Here is a 12,785-nt window from a genome sequence, read left to right as displayed (position 1 = left end):
GATAACCAACACCTTGAATTGGACCCGGAAGCAAACTGGTACCCAATGCAGCTCGCGTAACAGTGGTGTCACATGGGCTGATTTTACAGCCCCAATAACTGTCTGCGCAGCCGCATTCTGGACCAGCTGAAGCTTCCGAATACTTTTCAAGGGTAGCCCCATGTAGAGCGCATTGCAGTAGTCTATATGGGAGATGACAAGGGCATGAGTGACTGTTCGGAGGGCATCTCTGTCCAGGAATGGGCATAGCTGGCACACCACCTGAAGATGTGCAAAGGCCCTCCTGGACGTGGCTGTGACCTGCTCTTTGAGGTCGCAGTCCAGGAGGATCCCCAGGTTCCGCACTGGTTCCGAATGGGGCAGTGCCACCCCATCCAGAACCAAAGATGACAACTTCCTGGAACCCAAGGAGCCATCAGTCCACAGCCACTCTGTCTTACCAGGGTTCAGTTGAAGCCTGTTGTTCCCCATCCAGGCCCCCACAGCCCCCAGGCACCTGGAGAGGGTGGAGACCGCATCACTTACTTCACCCGGGATGGAGAAGTATAATTAGGTATCATCAGCATATTGATGATACCTCATCCCGTGGCAACGGATGATCTCACCCAGAGGTTTCATGTAGATGTTAAAAAGGAGTGGAGAGTACTGAACCCTGCGGCACCCCGCAAAGGAGGGGTCATAGGCCAGATCTCTCCTCTCCTATCACCGCCGATTGGGAACGGCCCTGGAGGAAGGAAGTGAACCAGCGCAAAACTACACCACTCACCCCCAACCCCCTGAGCCGCCCCAGAAGGATACCATGGTCGATGGTATCGAAAGCCGCTGAGAGGTCCAAGAGAGCCAGGATGGATGCACTCCATCCATCCTGCTCCCGCCAGAGATCATCCATATTTCTCTGTCTTCTGTTGGAATCTAAAAGAGTAGTCTTCCATAATACCTGAATATGGACAGATTATGAGCAGCTTTCCTAAATGCTGCTCTCTAGGTGTTTCAGACTTTCAGTTCACATCAGTTGACCTACAAACCAGGTCAATGGCTGATGATGATGGTGATATAGACTGCAATAGAAGGCCTTTATAAAAAAACTTTCTGTAACAGAAGGCTTTCCATAGATTGAAACAGACTAAATCGATGAAGGGTCTACTGCAGAAACTGCAGTAGCTGGGCATGATGAGAAGCAGGGGCTTTTCTGTCACTGTGCCCATGTTTTGAAAGCACACTCTACAGGGAACTTTTTCTGACCAGCTCGTGTCTACATTTTGCAGGTCTGTTAAAATCTTAATTTTTCAGGAAGTCTTTAAGGAGTTTGATGGCTGATTCAAACCTCTTCAGATACTTCTATGAGATTAATTAGTATCTTGAGGGCATTTTGCCTGTTTCTCCCCCATTCCTGGTTTGTTTATAGCTATTATTAGACAAGTTGAGCCCTTTCGCTGGAAGAATGGTAGGTTTTTTTCTTGTTATGCTGTAATCTTATGCATGTCTGTACAGAATTAAGCTTCACTAAATTCTCTGAGATTTACTCTGAAGTAAGTATGTATAAGTTTGCAGGAATATTCCAATAAGCCAAAATGAGGAAGGGGGTAACAATGATGATAATGTAAAGTGTTTTCTCTGTAACCTTAGATAACACAAATATTTTTCTCCTACTACTATGATTCTGTAATTATAAAGTAGGTTCCCAGTACTGTGTGTATTTAATACTGGCATCAAAATGATTAGACTACTATATTGTGAAAAATAAGAAATGAAGAAAAATTCAAAGTTATAGGAAACCTGCTTTATCTGTTTGTCAAAATGTATCTTCAATTTCAGATTGTAGTACTAGCAAGAGTTATAATTGATATGGATCAAGTTAGTTTGTCTGCAAGAGGAATTTCTATCTTGGTTGACCTCCTGTGTTCAGAAAAATCAACCACTCTGGTGTTAACAGGTAACACTGCTGTAAAAGAGGAAATGTGCATAAAATACTAAAATACTGTGCAATATCAATGTAGTGACATACTGTTGTTAACTATAATGCTGTGCCTAGGAGTGAAGATTCAATGAAGGAAACAGGGCTGGTCATCACCAAAGGGGCCCCTACATTGTTCTTGAACAGACTGCCTAATAAGGCTTCACACAAATATTCATATATACAGAGAAAAACATCACTCCACACTGACTTTGAAGAAATACAAAGGGAAGAAGAAATTAAAGGCTACTATCTAGACCCGTGTTTCTTAAAGTGTAGTCCTAGGATCCCTGGGGGTCCTCAAAACCAAAATTATTTGCCAGCCTATGTTGAAAAATAATACAATATTAAAATCCCATCAATTGTGAGAAGTAGTAACAGCAGCAAATGCGTCGATTTTAATTTTTACTATGGTAAGCATCCACAAATATAGCCCATACAAACAAAAGCTCTTTTGGGGTCCTCCATAATTTTTAAAAGTGAGAAGAGGTCCTGAGAAGAAAAAGTTTAAGAAACACTGATCTAGACCATACTAGATATGATATGAAGCATGCTAGCTTCATACTGTTTTTTTTAAATAATAACCAATATGATATTTAACTCTTTCCCTTCTTTTTTTTTCCCTCCCCCTTCAGCTAAAGGATACCATTTGCCAACTTTGGGGCTAAATAGCAACTTCAGGGAAGGGAAGGGAAGAATTCCTAGGAGAAGAAGGATGGTGATGGAAGAGATTAATTTATGGTGCATCAGGCAGTTAATAGAAAATAGTTAATTGGAATATATTAACAAAATTCACATAATGATGTAACAACAATGGTCTGGATCCTTTTTCACTTCTAATATTTAGAACTAAAGCTTACACATAAACACATTTGCTTTGCTGGTGCCTAAGTTATGTCACTAAAGTAATTATATGGCTGCTAATCCACTAAAACGTACATCACAATTAATTTTCAGGAAAACATCCCTAAAGTACGGAAAAAATAAAAACTTCTTTTAGTCAAACTTAGTTCTTGATCACTTCATAGACACATCTGTGTGCTTTTTCGACCACAGTGTGGAAGTGGTTAACCAGATTCAACCATACTTATCTTTTCACCTAGCTGAGCATACCAAAAGTAGAGAAATTGAAATAATGAAAATAGAGCTACAGTATATTAAAGTCTTGTTTCTTTTATTAAAATATTTTGGAAACCCCAACTGACTGATACAGAGTTTCTCAGATTTTGCAATGCTGGAACTCCATAAAATGATAAATGAATTTGTGTAATTCCCATGAATAAAAGTAATTATTTCATTGGGGTTAAAGTTGGGCAGGAAATAAAAATGCCACTTTTAATAATGAAATGTTAATCTGTATATTACAGGTGTTCTGAAACATTGCAGTTCCAGAACTGCCCACTATGTTAATGCAGACAAAGCCAGAAGCGAAGCCCAGATCATATTTTGACAGTCTTCCACTCTGTCTATGCTAGGCAGGGTTTTAAAAAAATTAAGACCAAACCGATTCTAAGTGGCCTGTGACCCTCAGGGGAGGGGGAGGGCGTTCTGGCTCACAGTTTGAGGAACAAGACTTTAATATACTGTATTAAAGTATCTGGTCTGATACTTTGGGAGTTCTAGTTGTACTGAAGTGTGTTAGATATAATTTATTTGCATAATTTACAAGTACTTATGCTTTAATTCCATTTTTCTCCCTAGGAAAATTATTAGCTAGCTTGGCTCACACAAGGGCAGGCATTCCAGAAGCGATCACAAACTTGGGAACTGTCCAACGTCTTTGTTATCATCTATATGCAAAGGAAGAAGAGGTAGGGATTTAAAATTCTGATATGTTTTCTTACTGATCAGTTGAGACCAGGATCTTTCCCCCCACTTGATGTGAATGGAGCACCACACCATTCAAGACAGTTTGTCTTGCACCATGATACATTCATTTCACTCTGGGCTGTTAGATCATCTTTATTTTGTTGGATCTGTTAGTGGCTTTACTATTTTTAGACTGTAATTTTCAGATATCAAATTCACCCCAGTCCATCAAGAGTGTTGTACAGTACACACAAACTCACACGTGTCAATGGTGATGTTATGAAATTTTTATTAAGATGGTCTTTGAAGTCAAATAGACATTGACAGGCTTTAGTGTTTCCTTAAGTTTTATTAGCTTAAAAATATTTTACTTGCTATTGTGTAACCAGATACAGGTGACTGTTTCTGTGGTTTTTTTACAGGTAGTCCTCGGTTAACATCTGTAACTGGGACTGGAATTCCTGTCGCTAAATGATGTGGTCATAAAGTGCGATGTCACATGACCGGGCCACTTAGCGACAGTTCTGGTTGCTGTTAAGTGAATCCCGCATCATCATTAACCGCGACATCACGTAGTCACCATTTGTGACCTCCTGCCAGCTTCCCCATTGATTTTGCTTGTAGGAAGCTGGCAGTGAAGATCACAGATGGTGATCACATGACCATGGGACACTGCAACATTGTAATTACAAGCCAGTCACCAAGCTCTCAAATCGTGATTGTGTGACCACAGGGACGCTGCAACAGCTGCAACTACGAGGATTGGTAATAAGTACCACTCATTCAGTACCATTGTAAATTTGAACAGTCGCTGAACGAGAGGTCATTAAGTGAGGACTACCTGTATTGGAGCCTGTTCTTTGATTCTTCGATGGTATCAAAGAAAATCCTGCTACCATCTTCCCACAAGCTGTATCTTCAGAGACTGAAAAAGATATTTCTATCTACATAGAGATGCAGATATATAAATATAATACAACCATATCTATCATAGGACCAGGTTACTAACCACCTCCGATTTGTGATCTCAATTAAATCTATGAAAGCTCTGCCCCTGGTTTCCCAGTTTTCCAAACTAGATTGGTTATCTTCTTAAACATTCCTACTCCTTGTATTTTTTGCTCTGGATGAGGAAAGCACATCTTCCCATCCTTCTTACTAGAGGCACTACAGAGAGTGTACTGACCAACTGTATTTTTCTTTGGTTTGGAGGCTGTAGTGCCTCAGATGGGAAGTCTGTGCAGAGGGTGGTGAGGGCAGCAGAGAGTTTAATTGGGATCTCACTTCCTCCCATTCAGGATATAGCACATACACGATGTGTCAAGAGTACTGATGGCGAGCAGGAGGGGGCCTCTATCCAGGGGGGAAAATGCATGCGTAGTACTGAGGAATTAAGCAGCCATTCAAAGAGACACAGATCAGACCTGCCTTAACTTTTGGGGTTTATCTGTCTGGGTTTTCCCACGCTTCTTCAGTTTGTTAGGATTTTCTGTCTTATGTAGCAGTAATAAACACTGGAGACCTACTCCTTGTCTCAGCGTGATTCCTGACTGTTAGGACATCAATCCTAACAAACTCCTACTCCCATTGAAAGAGGGAGGAACAAAGAAAAATAAAGGAGAGACATTTGGAAAATGTCTTTGGAAAACCAGGAAATTTGGCAAGCCATCCAACAATTGGCAGCAGCCCTGCAACAACACCACCAACAAGTAGATCTCCAGATCAACACATTACAAGCAGCCATGCTACAGCAGTTACAACAACCAGCTCTGATTAACCCACAACCGGTGCCAGCAGCAGCAGCAGCAGCTCCGCCAGTAGTCTTGAGATCCCAGGGCAGTCTACCAGAGAAGTTTGGAGGAGAAGCAGGCCAGTTGAGAACCTTTCTCACACAGTGCACAATGTTTTTCGACAGCAGACCGGCAGAGTTTCCCACAGACAGAACTAGAGTCACCTTCATTCTAAGTCTGCTAAAGGGCCCAGCAGCCAAATGGGCTATTCCCGTGGTGGAGAACAACGACCCAGTCCTCAACGACTACCAGAATTTTCTGGCAGGGTTCCGAGCACAGTTTGACAACCCGATCAGAGAGGTCACTGCCAGCCGGGAAATTCGGAAGCTCAAGCAAGGCAACAAGAGAGTGGGAATCTACATTGCTGATTTCAAGCTGTTAGCAGGAGATTTGGACTGGAATGAGAGTGCTTTGAAAGATCAATTCAAACAGAGGCTGGATGAAGAAATTAAAAATGAATTAGTGTGCCAGGGAACACCAGCTACCCTAGAAGGTTTATATCAACTGTCTGTGGTCATAGACACCAGGCTAGACAAGCTCAGGCAGATGCAGCCGGAGAGAGGCAGGGGCCTCAGAATGCTTCCAGGATTTCCAGCTCTCTCCACAGCATGTCCTTACTTAGGACCAGAGGAGCCGATGCAGATCGGGGCGAGCAGGAGGCTTATTTCCAAAACTGAGACAGAGAAGGAGAGAGAGAGCCCTCCATTTCTACTGCGGAGTCCAGGGGCACATGGTGAGAGCTTGCCCAGCGAGAAGCCAAGCAAATTCCGTAAGAGCCCCAGGGCAAGCAGCTGAACCAAGAGCCGCCTCCACCTCTACTTCCAACCAGGGAAACTCCGTCAGTCTCCCTCCACAGAGCTCAGCAGGGAGACCATCAATCAATTAAGGAGGGCTCATTCCGAGGATTCCAAGCAATCCTTTTACTACTTACCAGTCATAATGAATGTAAACCCAGAGCACCAGGTCAAGCTGGAGGCCCTCGTGGATTCCAGAGCTTCCACCAATTTTATTGATGTACAGACTGTACAAGACTTCAACATCCCGACCATAGAATTGCCACGTCCCATAGAAGTGGAGACCATTGACGGCCAGCCCCTCAAGGCAGGGCCGATTAGAAGGTTCACAGAACCTTTGCAACTAACAATGGGAGACCACACTGAGTGGATCCAACTTTATGTTATGGCATCACTTATTGTGCCTATAGTCCTGGGCACACCTTGGCTGAAGATCCACAACCCATTGTTGAACTGGACTACAGGAGCAATCTCCTTCCCAGTGAAGGGATGCCAGCACCACAAGATTCAAGCCGCTTTCCTCTCTCTAGCAACCAACGAAGCCACAGAAGCGGGGGGGGGTCCAGTTGCCAGCCAAGTATGCAGATTTCGCAGATGTTTTCAGTGAACAAGAGGCCACAGCACTACCCCCCCATAGGGACTGTGATTGCACCATTGAGTTGATACCAGGAGCCAAGATTCCAGCAAGGAAACAATATCCCATGTCCCCCAAGGAACTAGTCACCTTAAAGGATTACTTGGATTCTAATCTCCAAAAGGGTTTCATCCGACCATCTACTTCCCCAGCGTCTGCTCCTACCTTCTTCGTACCAAAGAAGCCTGACCCGTGGGCTCCAGGAGGCACCCATGAGAGTGGTCCACGATTTCAGTTCCCTCAATAAGCTCACAATAAAAGAAAATTATCCCCTCCCGCTAATATCTGATCTGCTGGATCGCTTACAGAAAGCACGCATTTTTACTAGGTTGGACCTCAGGAATGCGTACAATCTGATCCAGATGAAAGAGGGGCATGAATATCTGACTGCCTTCGATACCAGGTTTGGTAAATTTGAGTACCTTGTTTTGCCCTTTGGCTTGTCTAATGCAGGAGCCATATTTTCCCGATTTATGAATCAAATTTTCTCTGATTTACTAGATAAGTATCTAGTCATTTATCTAGATGACATATTAATATTCTCTGAGGATGCTACAACTCATGTAACCCATGTACATAATGTCTTACAAAGACTGAGAGAGAACAAGCTGTTCACCAAGCTAGAGAAATGTGCCTTTGATTTAACTGAATTACATTTCCTGGGCTATAAAATATCAACAGAAGGCACATCCATGGATCCTTCAAAGGTCCAGGCAATTCTCTCTTGGCAACCCCCCAGAAATGTGAAAGAAGTACAAAGGTTCCTAGGGTTCTGCAATTTCTGCAATTTTTACAGGAGGTTCATAAAAAAATTTAGTGACAGGGCTAAACCCCTCACACAGCTTTTGAAGAAATGATCAAAATTCATTTGAGGGGAGAGGGAGCAAGCAGCCTTCCAAGAATTTAAGGAACTCTTTGCATCCCAGCCGCTGTTAAAGCACCCTGATCCCACGAAGCAATTCATAATGCATTCAGATGCTTCCGATATTGCCATTGGGGTGGTGTTATTGCAATATACAAACAAAACCGAGAATACATTGCTCCCTTGTGCCTTTTTTTCACGCATGCTCTCACCAGCAGAGAGAAACTATGATGTTTTTAACAAGGAGTTGCTAGCAATTAAAGCAGCATTCTTAGAGTGGAGGCACTGGCTAGAAGGTGCAGCCTTTCCTGTGAAAGTTTGCACCGATCACAAGAATTTACAGCTTCTACAAAACGCCAGATCCCTCACCCTATGCCAAATCAGATGGAGCCATTTTTTCTACCGTTTCAATTTTGTTATTTCTTATGTTCCCGAGGCTCAGAACTGTTTGGCAGATGCCCTGTCTCGATCCATTCAGGCAACCCCTGCTACTCACCAGGAGGTACAGGCTACTATATTACAACCTCACAATTTTGATCAGTCTATGAGGGGGAACCAGACAGAGATTTTAGCAGCAGGCAGACAAGCAGAGGACCTATTTACAAGAGTCAGAGCTCAGCAGCAACAGGACCTGTATGCCCGGGCCAGGATGGATGACCTCCAGAGGGACCCGCAAGACACTGCCTCCCCATTTAATGTGGAGGCAGGAATCCTCTGGCATAGCGGGCGATTATACATTCCCCCCTCATTGAGGGAAGAAGTACTGAGACTTTGCCATGACCATCAAACGGCAGGCCACGGAGGTGTTTTCAAAACTATCCATAGAGCTCTGAGAGACTACTGGTGGCCTAAGATGACTGCAGACATAAAGGGCTACGTTGCTTCTTGTCATGCCTGTAGATGAGGCAAGCCTCTCCCAGGGAAGCCCACAGGACTCTTGCAACCCCTACCCACCCCCAGTAGGCCTTGGGATACTGTCTCCATGGATTTCATCACTGATTTACCCCCGGTCCAGGGGCTGACTTCCATACTAGTGGTGGTGGACCTTTTCACTAAAATGGTGCATTTTATTCCTTGCAAGGGCCTCCCATCTCCGCAAGCCACAGCGCAGTTGTTCATGGACCATGTTTTTAGGTATAGAGGCATGGTAAATCACTTGGTGAGTGACAGAGGCCCTCAGTTCACTTCCAGGTTCTGGAGGGCACTTTTCCAGTCATTAGGGGTCCAGATCCACCTATCATCATTGCATCATCCAGCTAGTAATGGGCAAGCTGAGAAAATTAACCAATGGTTACAGCAGTATCTCAGGTGTTACACCACTTATCAGCAAGACAATTGGCCAGCCCTGCTCCCCATGGCAGAATTTACTTATAACAACTCTGTGCAATCCTCTACCAAAATGTCTCCTTTCCAAGCACTCTATGGGGTTAACCCTTGGGTGTTGCCCACCTCCTCCCAGCAGGGAGCTGTTCCAGCTGTGGCTGATTTTCTTAAAGAGCAACAAGCCACACAGGAGTTGTTAAAGGAGCAGCTGAACAGGGCAAAGAGTGCTTACAAGAGAGCTGCAGATGCTCACAGACAAGAGGGGCCAGCGATTGCAGTAGGAGACAAAGTGTGGCTCTCTACCAAGTTTTTGACCTCTACCAGGCCCTCCAAGAAGTTGGACTCTAAGTTTGTGGGCCCTTTCACTGTGGTACAGCAGATAAATCCAGTGGCTTATCACTTAAAGCTGCCAGCATCCATGAACATCCATCCAGTCTTTCACAGAGCCTTGCTAGCCAAGGACCCTCCCCCAAGTGCCTTACAATCGCAACTGCCCCCCCACCTCCAGTAATTGTGGAGGGGGAGGAGGAATATGAAGTCAAGGAAATTCTGGACTCTAGGAAGAGGGGAAGGGGCATCCAATATTTCATACACTGGAAAGGGTACCCTGAGGAAGAGCGCACGTGGGAGAATGCCAGAGATGTGCATGCACCAATGCTGGTTCATCAATTCCATCAGCTTTTCCCTCACAAACCTAAGCCTCGCACTCTACCAGATTCCTCACTTGCCTGAGCAAGCAGAGGAATCCCAAGCAGAGGAGTTTGTAAGTTTGCAGTTTCCATCCCCACCTCAAACCTTGACACCAGTAACAGAGGGGGGGGGGGGAACCGCAGCCCTCCACCTCGGGCTTGCATTTCCCAGGGGGGAGGGGGGACGACTCTTCTAATTATCTAGCTATTTTCCAGCAGCAGCCACCTGGGCCAGAAGCGTTATCAGACCTGGAGAGCAGCACTGATTCGTCCTTGGAGGAGTTTTCCTTTGAAGAATTTCCATCATTGCCCAGTTCCCATGGGAGCTTAGAAGGAGACACAGACTCTTATGAGACCTCTGGAAGGGAGGGGGCTGAAATGGAATGTGAATCTGGAGGGGAGGGTGATGTCATGAGTACTGATGGCGAGCAGGAGGGGGCCCCCATCCAGGGTGGAAAACGCATGCATAGTACTGAGGAAGTAAGCAGCCATTCAAAGAGACACAGATCAGACCTGCCTTAACTTTTGGGGTTTATCTGTCTGGGTTTTCCCACGCTTCTTCAGTTTGTTAGGATTTTCTGTCTTATGTAGCAGTAATAAACACTAGAGACCTACTTGTCTCAGCATGATTCCTGTTAGGACACGGTGTCCGTCTAGAGCCTGAAACATGGTTAGTTCCATCCCCAGTATGGCTTGTTCTCCTTGTTACCCTCTGGGAAAAGGTTCTGCTGTATTTGATGTAGAATAGCTAGATCAGGCAATAGTTTTGTCCCCTGGGCTAGTAGACTCCTGAACTTACTTCATTGTGGTACATGTTGTATGTAGGACCGTGATATTTATTAGGGATAATGATTAGAAGAGGGGACTGGGTAAAGAATATATATTACATATTATAGTAATTCTGGTATTTTTATTTTATTGCTTGAGCCAATTGCAGCAAAATTTCATTTTAATGTACACTTTGGTGTATAGTGAAATGACAATAAAAGTCTATTCTATTCTGTTCTGTTCTGTTCTGTTCTATTCTATTCTTAGTCTCAATGAGACAAATTTAATTGAACAAGCATATTATAACTTGCTCCATTTAAAGGTCTATTTCTTTGAAAAATGTGGAATTTAACATCTTCTTTGATCCATTTACAGCTTATTGTACATCCAGATAGGTTTGTCAAGATTCTGACCATATTAGATTTTTTTTAAATGAAATTTGCTTCTCAGCATATGCAATTCTATGAAGACATGTTTGCCTTGATAGTAATGTATTATGTTCAAAGGATCCTGTGCCCATCAACAGGAACAATCTATGCAACAAACATTTAACAGCCCTTCCTATGAAGTTAGATGGTATCAAGTATTGAGGAACATGAAACCATGGAAAAACAGCAGCTTGTGAAAAATAAGTCTAATTCTGGTAACACAGGATAGTTCCTCCACGATCCTTCAGCCCTTTGGCATTGCTGATTGGGCTGATGAGTGCTGGCATCAGGCTGCCTGCCTTTGCAGGAATACTTCAGATCTGGTTAAGTATGTTTAACAGTAATCCCAATTTTAAGATTATCCACTGGTCTCGGATGAGAGAAGGCATTTTTGCCCATGGCTTTATGGAATTTACACACCAGAAAAGTTTCCCCACCACCAAAGAAAAACCATTTTTTACTCAATTGTTTTGCTAGTTAAATGAAGTGAAATGAGATCCAATGAATCTGTAAGAGAATCAAATACTCATAGATTAAAAATGTGTTTAAATTAAGCTAAAAAGAAATTAAAACTATCTTCCAGGCACAAGGATAGATGGAGCATATGGAGACACAAAATTGGGCAACAGGGAAAGATAAATCCAAACAATGGTCAGGAGAAGTGACATACAGAAGTCATGTTTTCTGCCAGGGAATTTCTTCAGGACAATCCAGAACTTTTATTTTAGTTTTCTTAGTTCTATTGCTTTGTTGTTGTTGTTTATTGTAAAATAATCTGATTCCTAAACAAAATTAATAAACTGCATCCCCACAACATGGATGTCTTTTCTCTTCCAGGTTCGTACAGCTATGGCATGTGCTCTGGGCTACCTAACATTTAACCGAACTGCATATCGCCACCTATTAGTGCAGTGTAGGAATAAGCCCAAGTTGTTCAAGAGACTAATAGTAAATCTCAGTAGAGATGCAAAAATAAATTCAGACTTTGTAAAGGAATTTAGGAGACAGAAAAAAGTTGGGCTCCCATCTCTCAGGTATCAACAGTGTTTAAAATTTTAGTGAGGTTTTAGAATATTGTGCATATCAGTTTTATAATAAAATATATTTTAAGATTTCTATCCAAAAGGATGAATTACATGGATGTTTTGGAAATACACAAAGCCTTCTAAATATGAAGGCTTGAGGCTTTACCCCAAGGCTAAGAAAATGAGAGATTTATATACAGTGAATGCCTTGATATGAACTTGGTGAAAGTCTATTTTCAATTGGAAGTAGGACTTTATTCCAGAACAAAAACACTTTGATTTTTGCCAGACTACCTTTACATGTTTTAGAAAGTAGCTCTATATAGGTTTCAGGTTTCAAGCCTTTCATGCTTACCTGTTGTTAAGACCATGCTTTTAGTTACTGGACTGAACCATAATGTATTTTTTTTTCCATTTGCTGTGTACCCCTTTTGGGTTTTATAGCATTTTTAAAACTAATATAGTGTTTTAAGAATTGTCTTGAGCTTCTTCATTAGAAAAAAGATGGAATTTTTAAAGTAAATGTTATTGAACAGCGATAGTTATATTCAGCAAGTTGCATAAATCCAGTTAATATATTGTATCTCACTGAGTACAGCATACTAGAAGGCCTGAGATCTTGTGTCAGGACTGTTGTTAAGTATTCCCATAAATAATGTGAATATTTAGCATTCATAAACCATGCATTTATAAACTCACCATCATGCAT

At 42.8% G+C, this 12,785-nt stretch overlaps 1 protein-coding gene across 1 annotated transcript in view; it reads left to right on the top strand.

Moving 5' to 3' along the window:
• The window catches only part of ANKAR (ankyrin and armadillo repeat containing), a 52,334-nt gene that overhangs the window by 35,664 nt on the left and 3,885 nt on the right, over window positions 1–12,785 (top strand). The window contains exons 18-20 of the mRNA XM_063318072.1: window positions 1,816–1,933; window positions 3,656–3,765; window positions 11,889–12,085. Coding sequence (XP_063174142.1) covers window positions 1,816–1,933; window positions 3,656–3,765; window positions 11,889–12,085 — 425 coding nt within the window. The remainder of the gene's footprint in view (window positions 1–1,815; window positions 1,934–3,655; window positions 3,766–11,888; window positions 12,086–12,785) is intronic.

The sequence above is a fragment of the Candoia aspera genome, chromosome 1 (genome assembly GCF_035149785.1).
Source record: "Candoia aspera isolate rCanAsp1 chromosome 1, rCanAsp1.hap2, whole genome shotgun sequence".
Classification (NCBI taxonomy): Eukaryota; Metazoa; Chordata; class Lepidosauria; order Squamata; family Boidae; genus Candoia; species Candoia aspera.
Note: the sequence above shows the minus strand (reverse complement) of the source record. Positions and strands in the feature narration are given on the sequence as shown.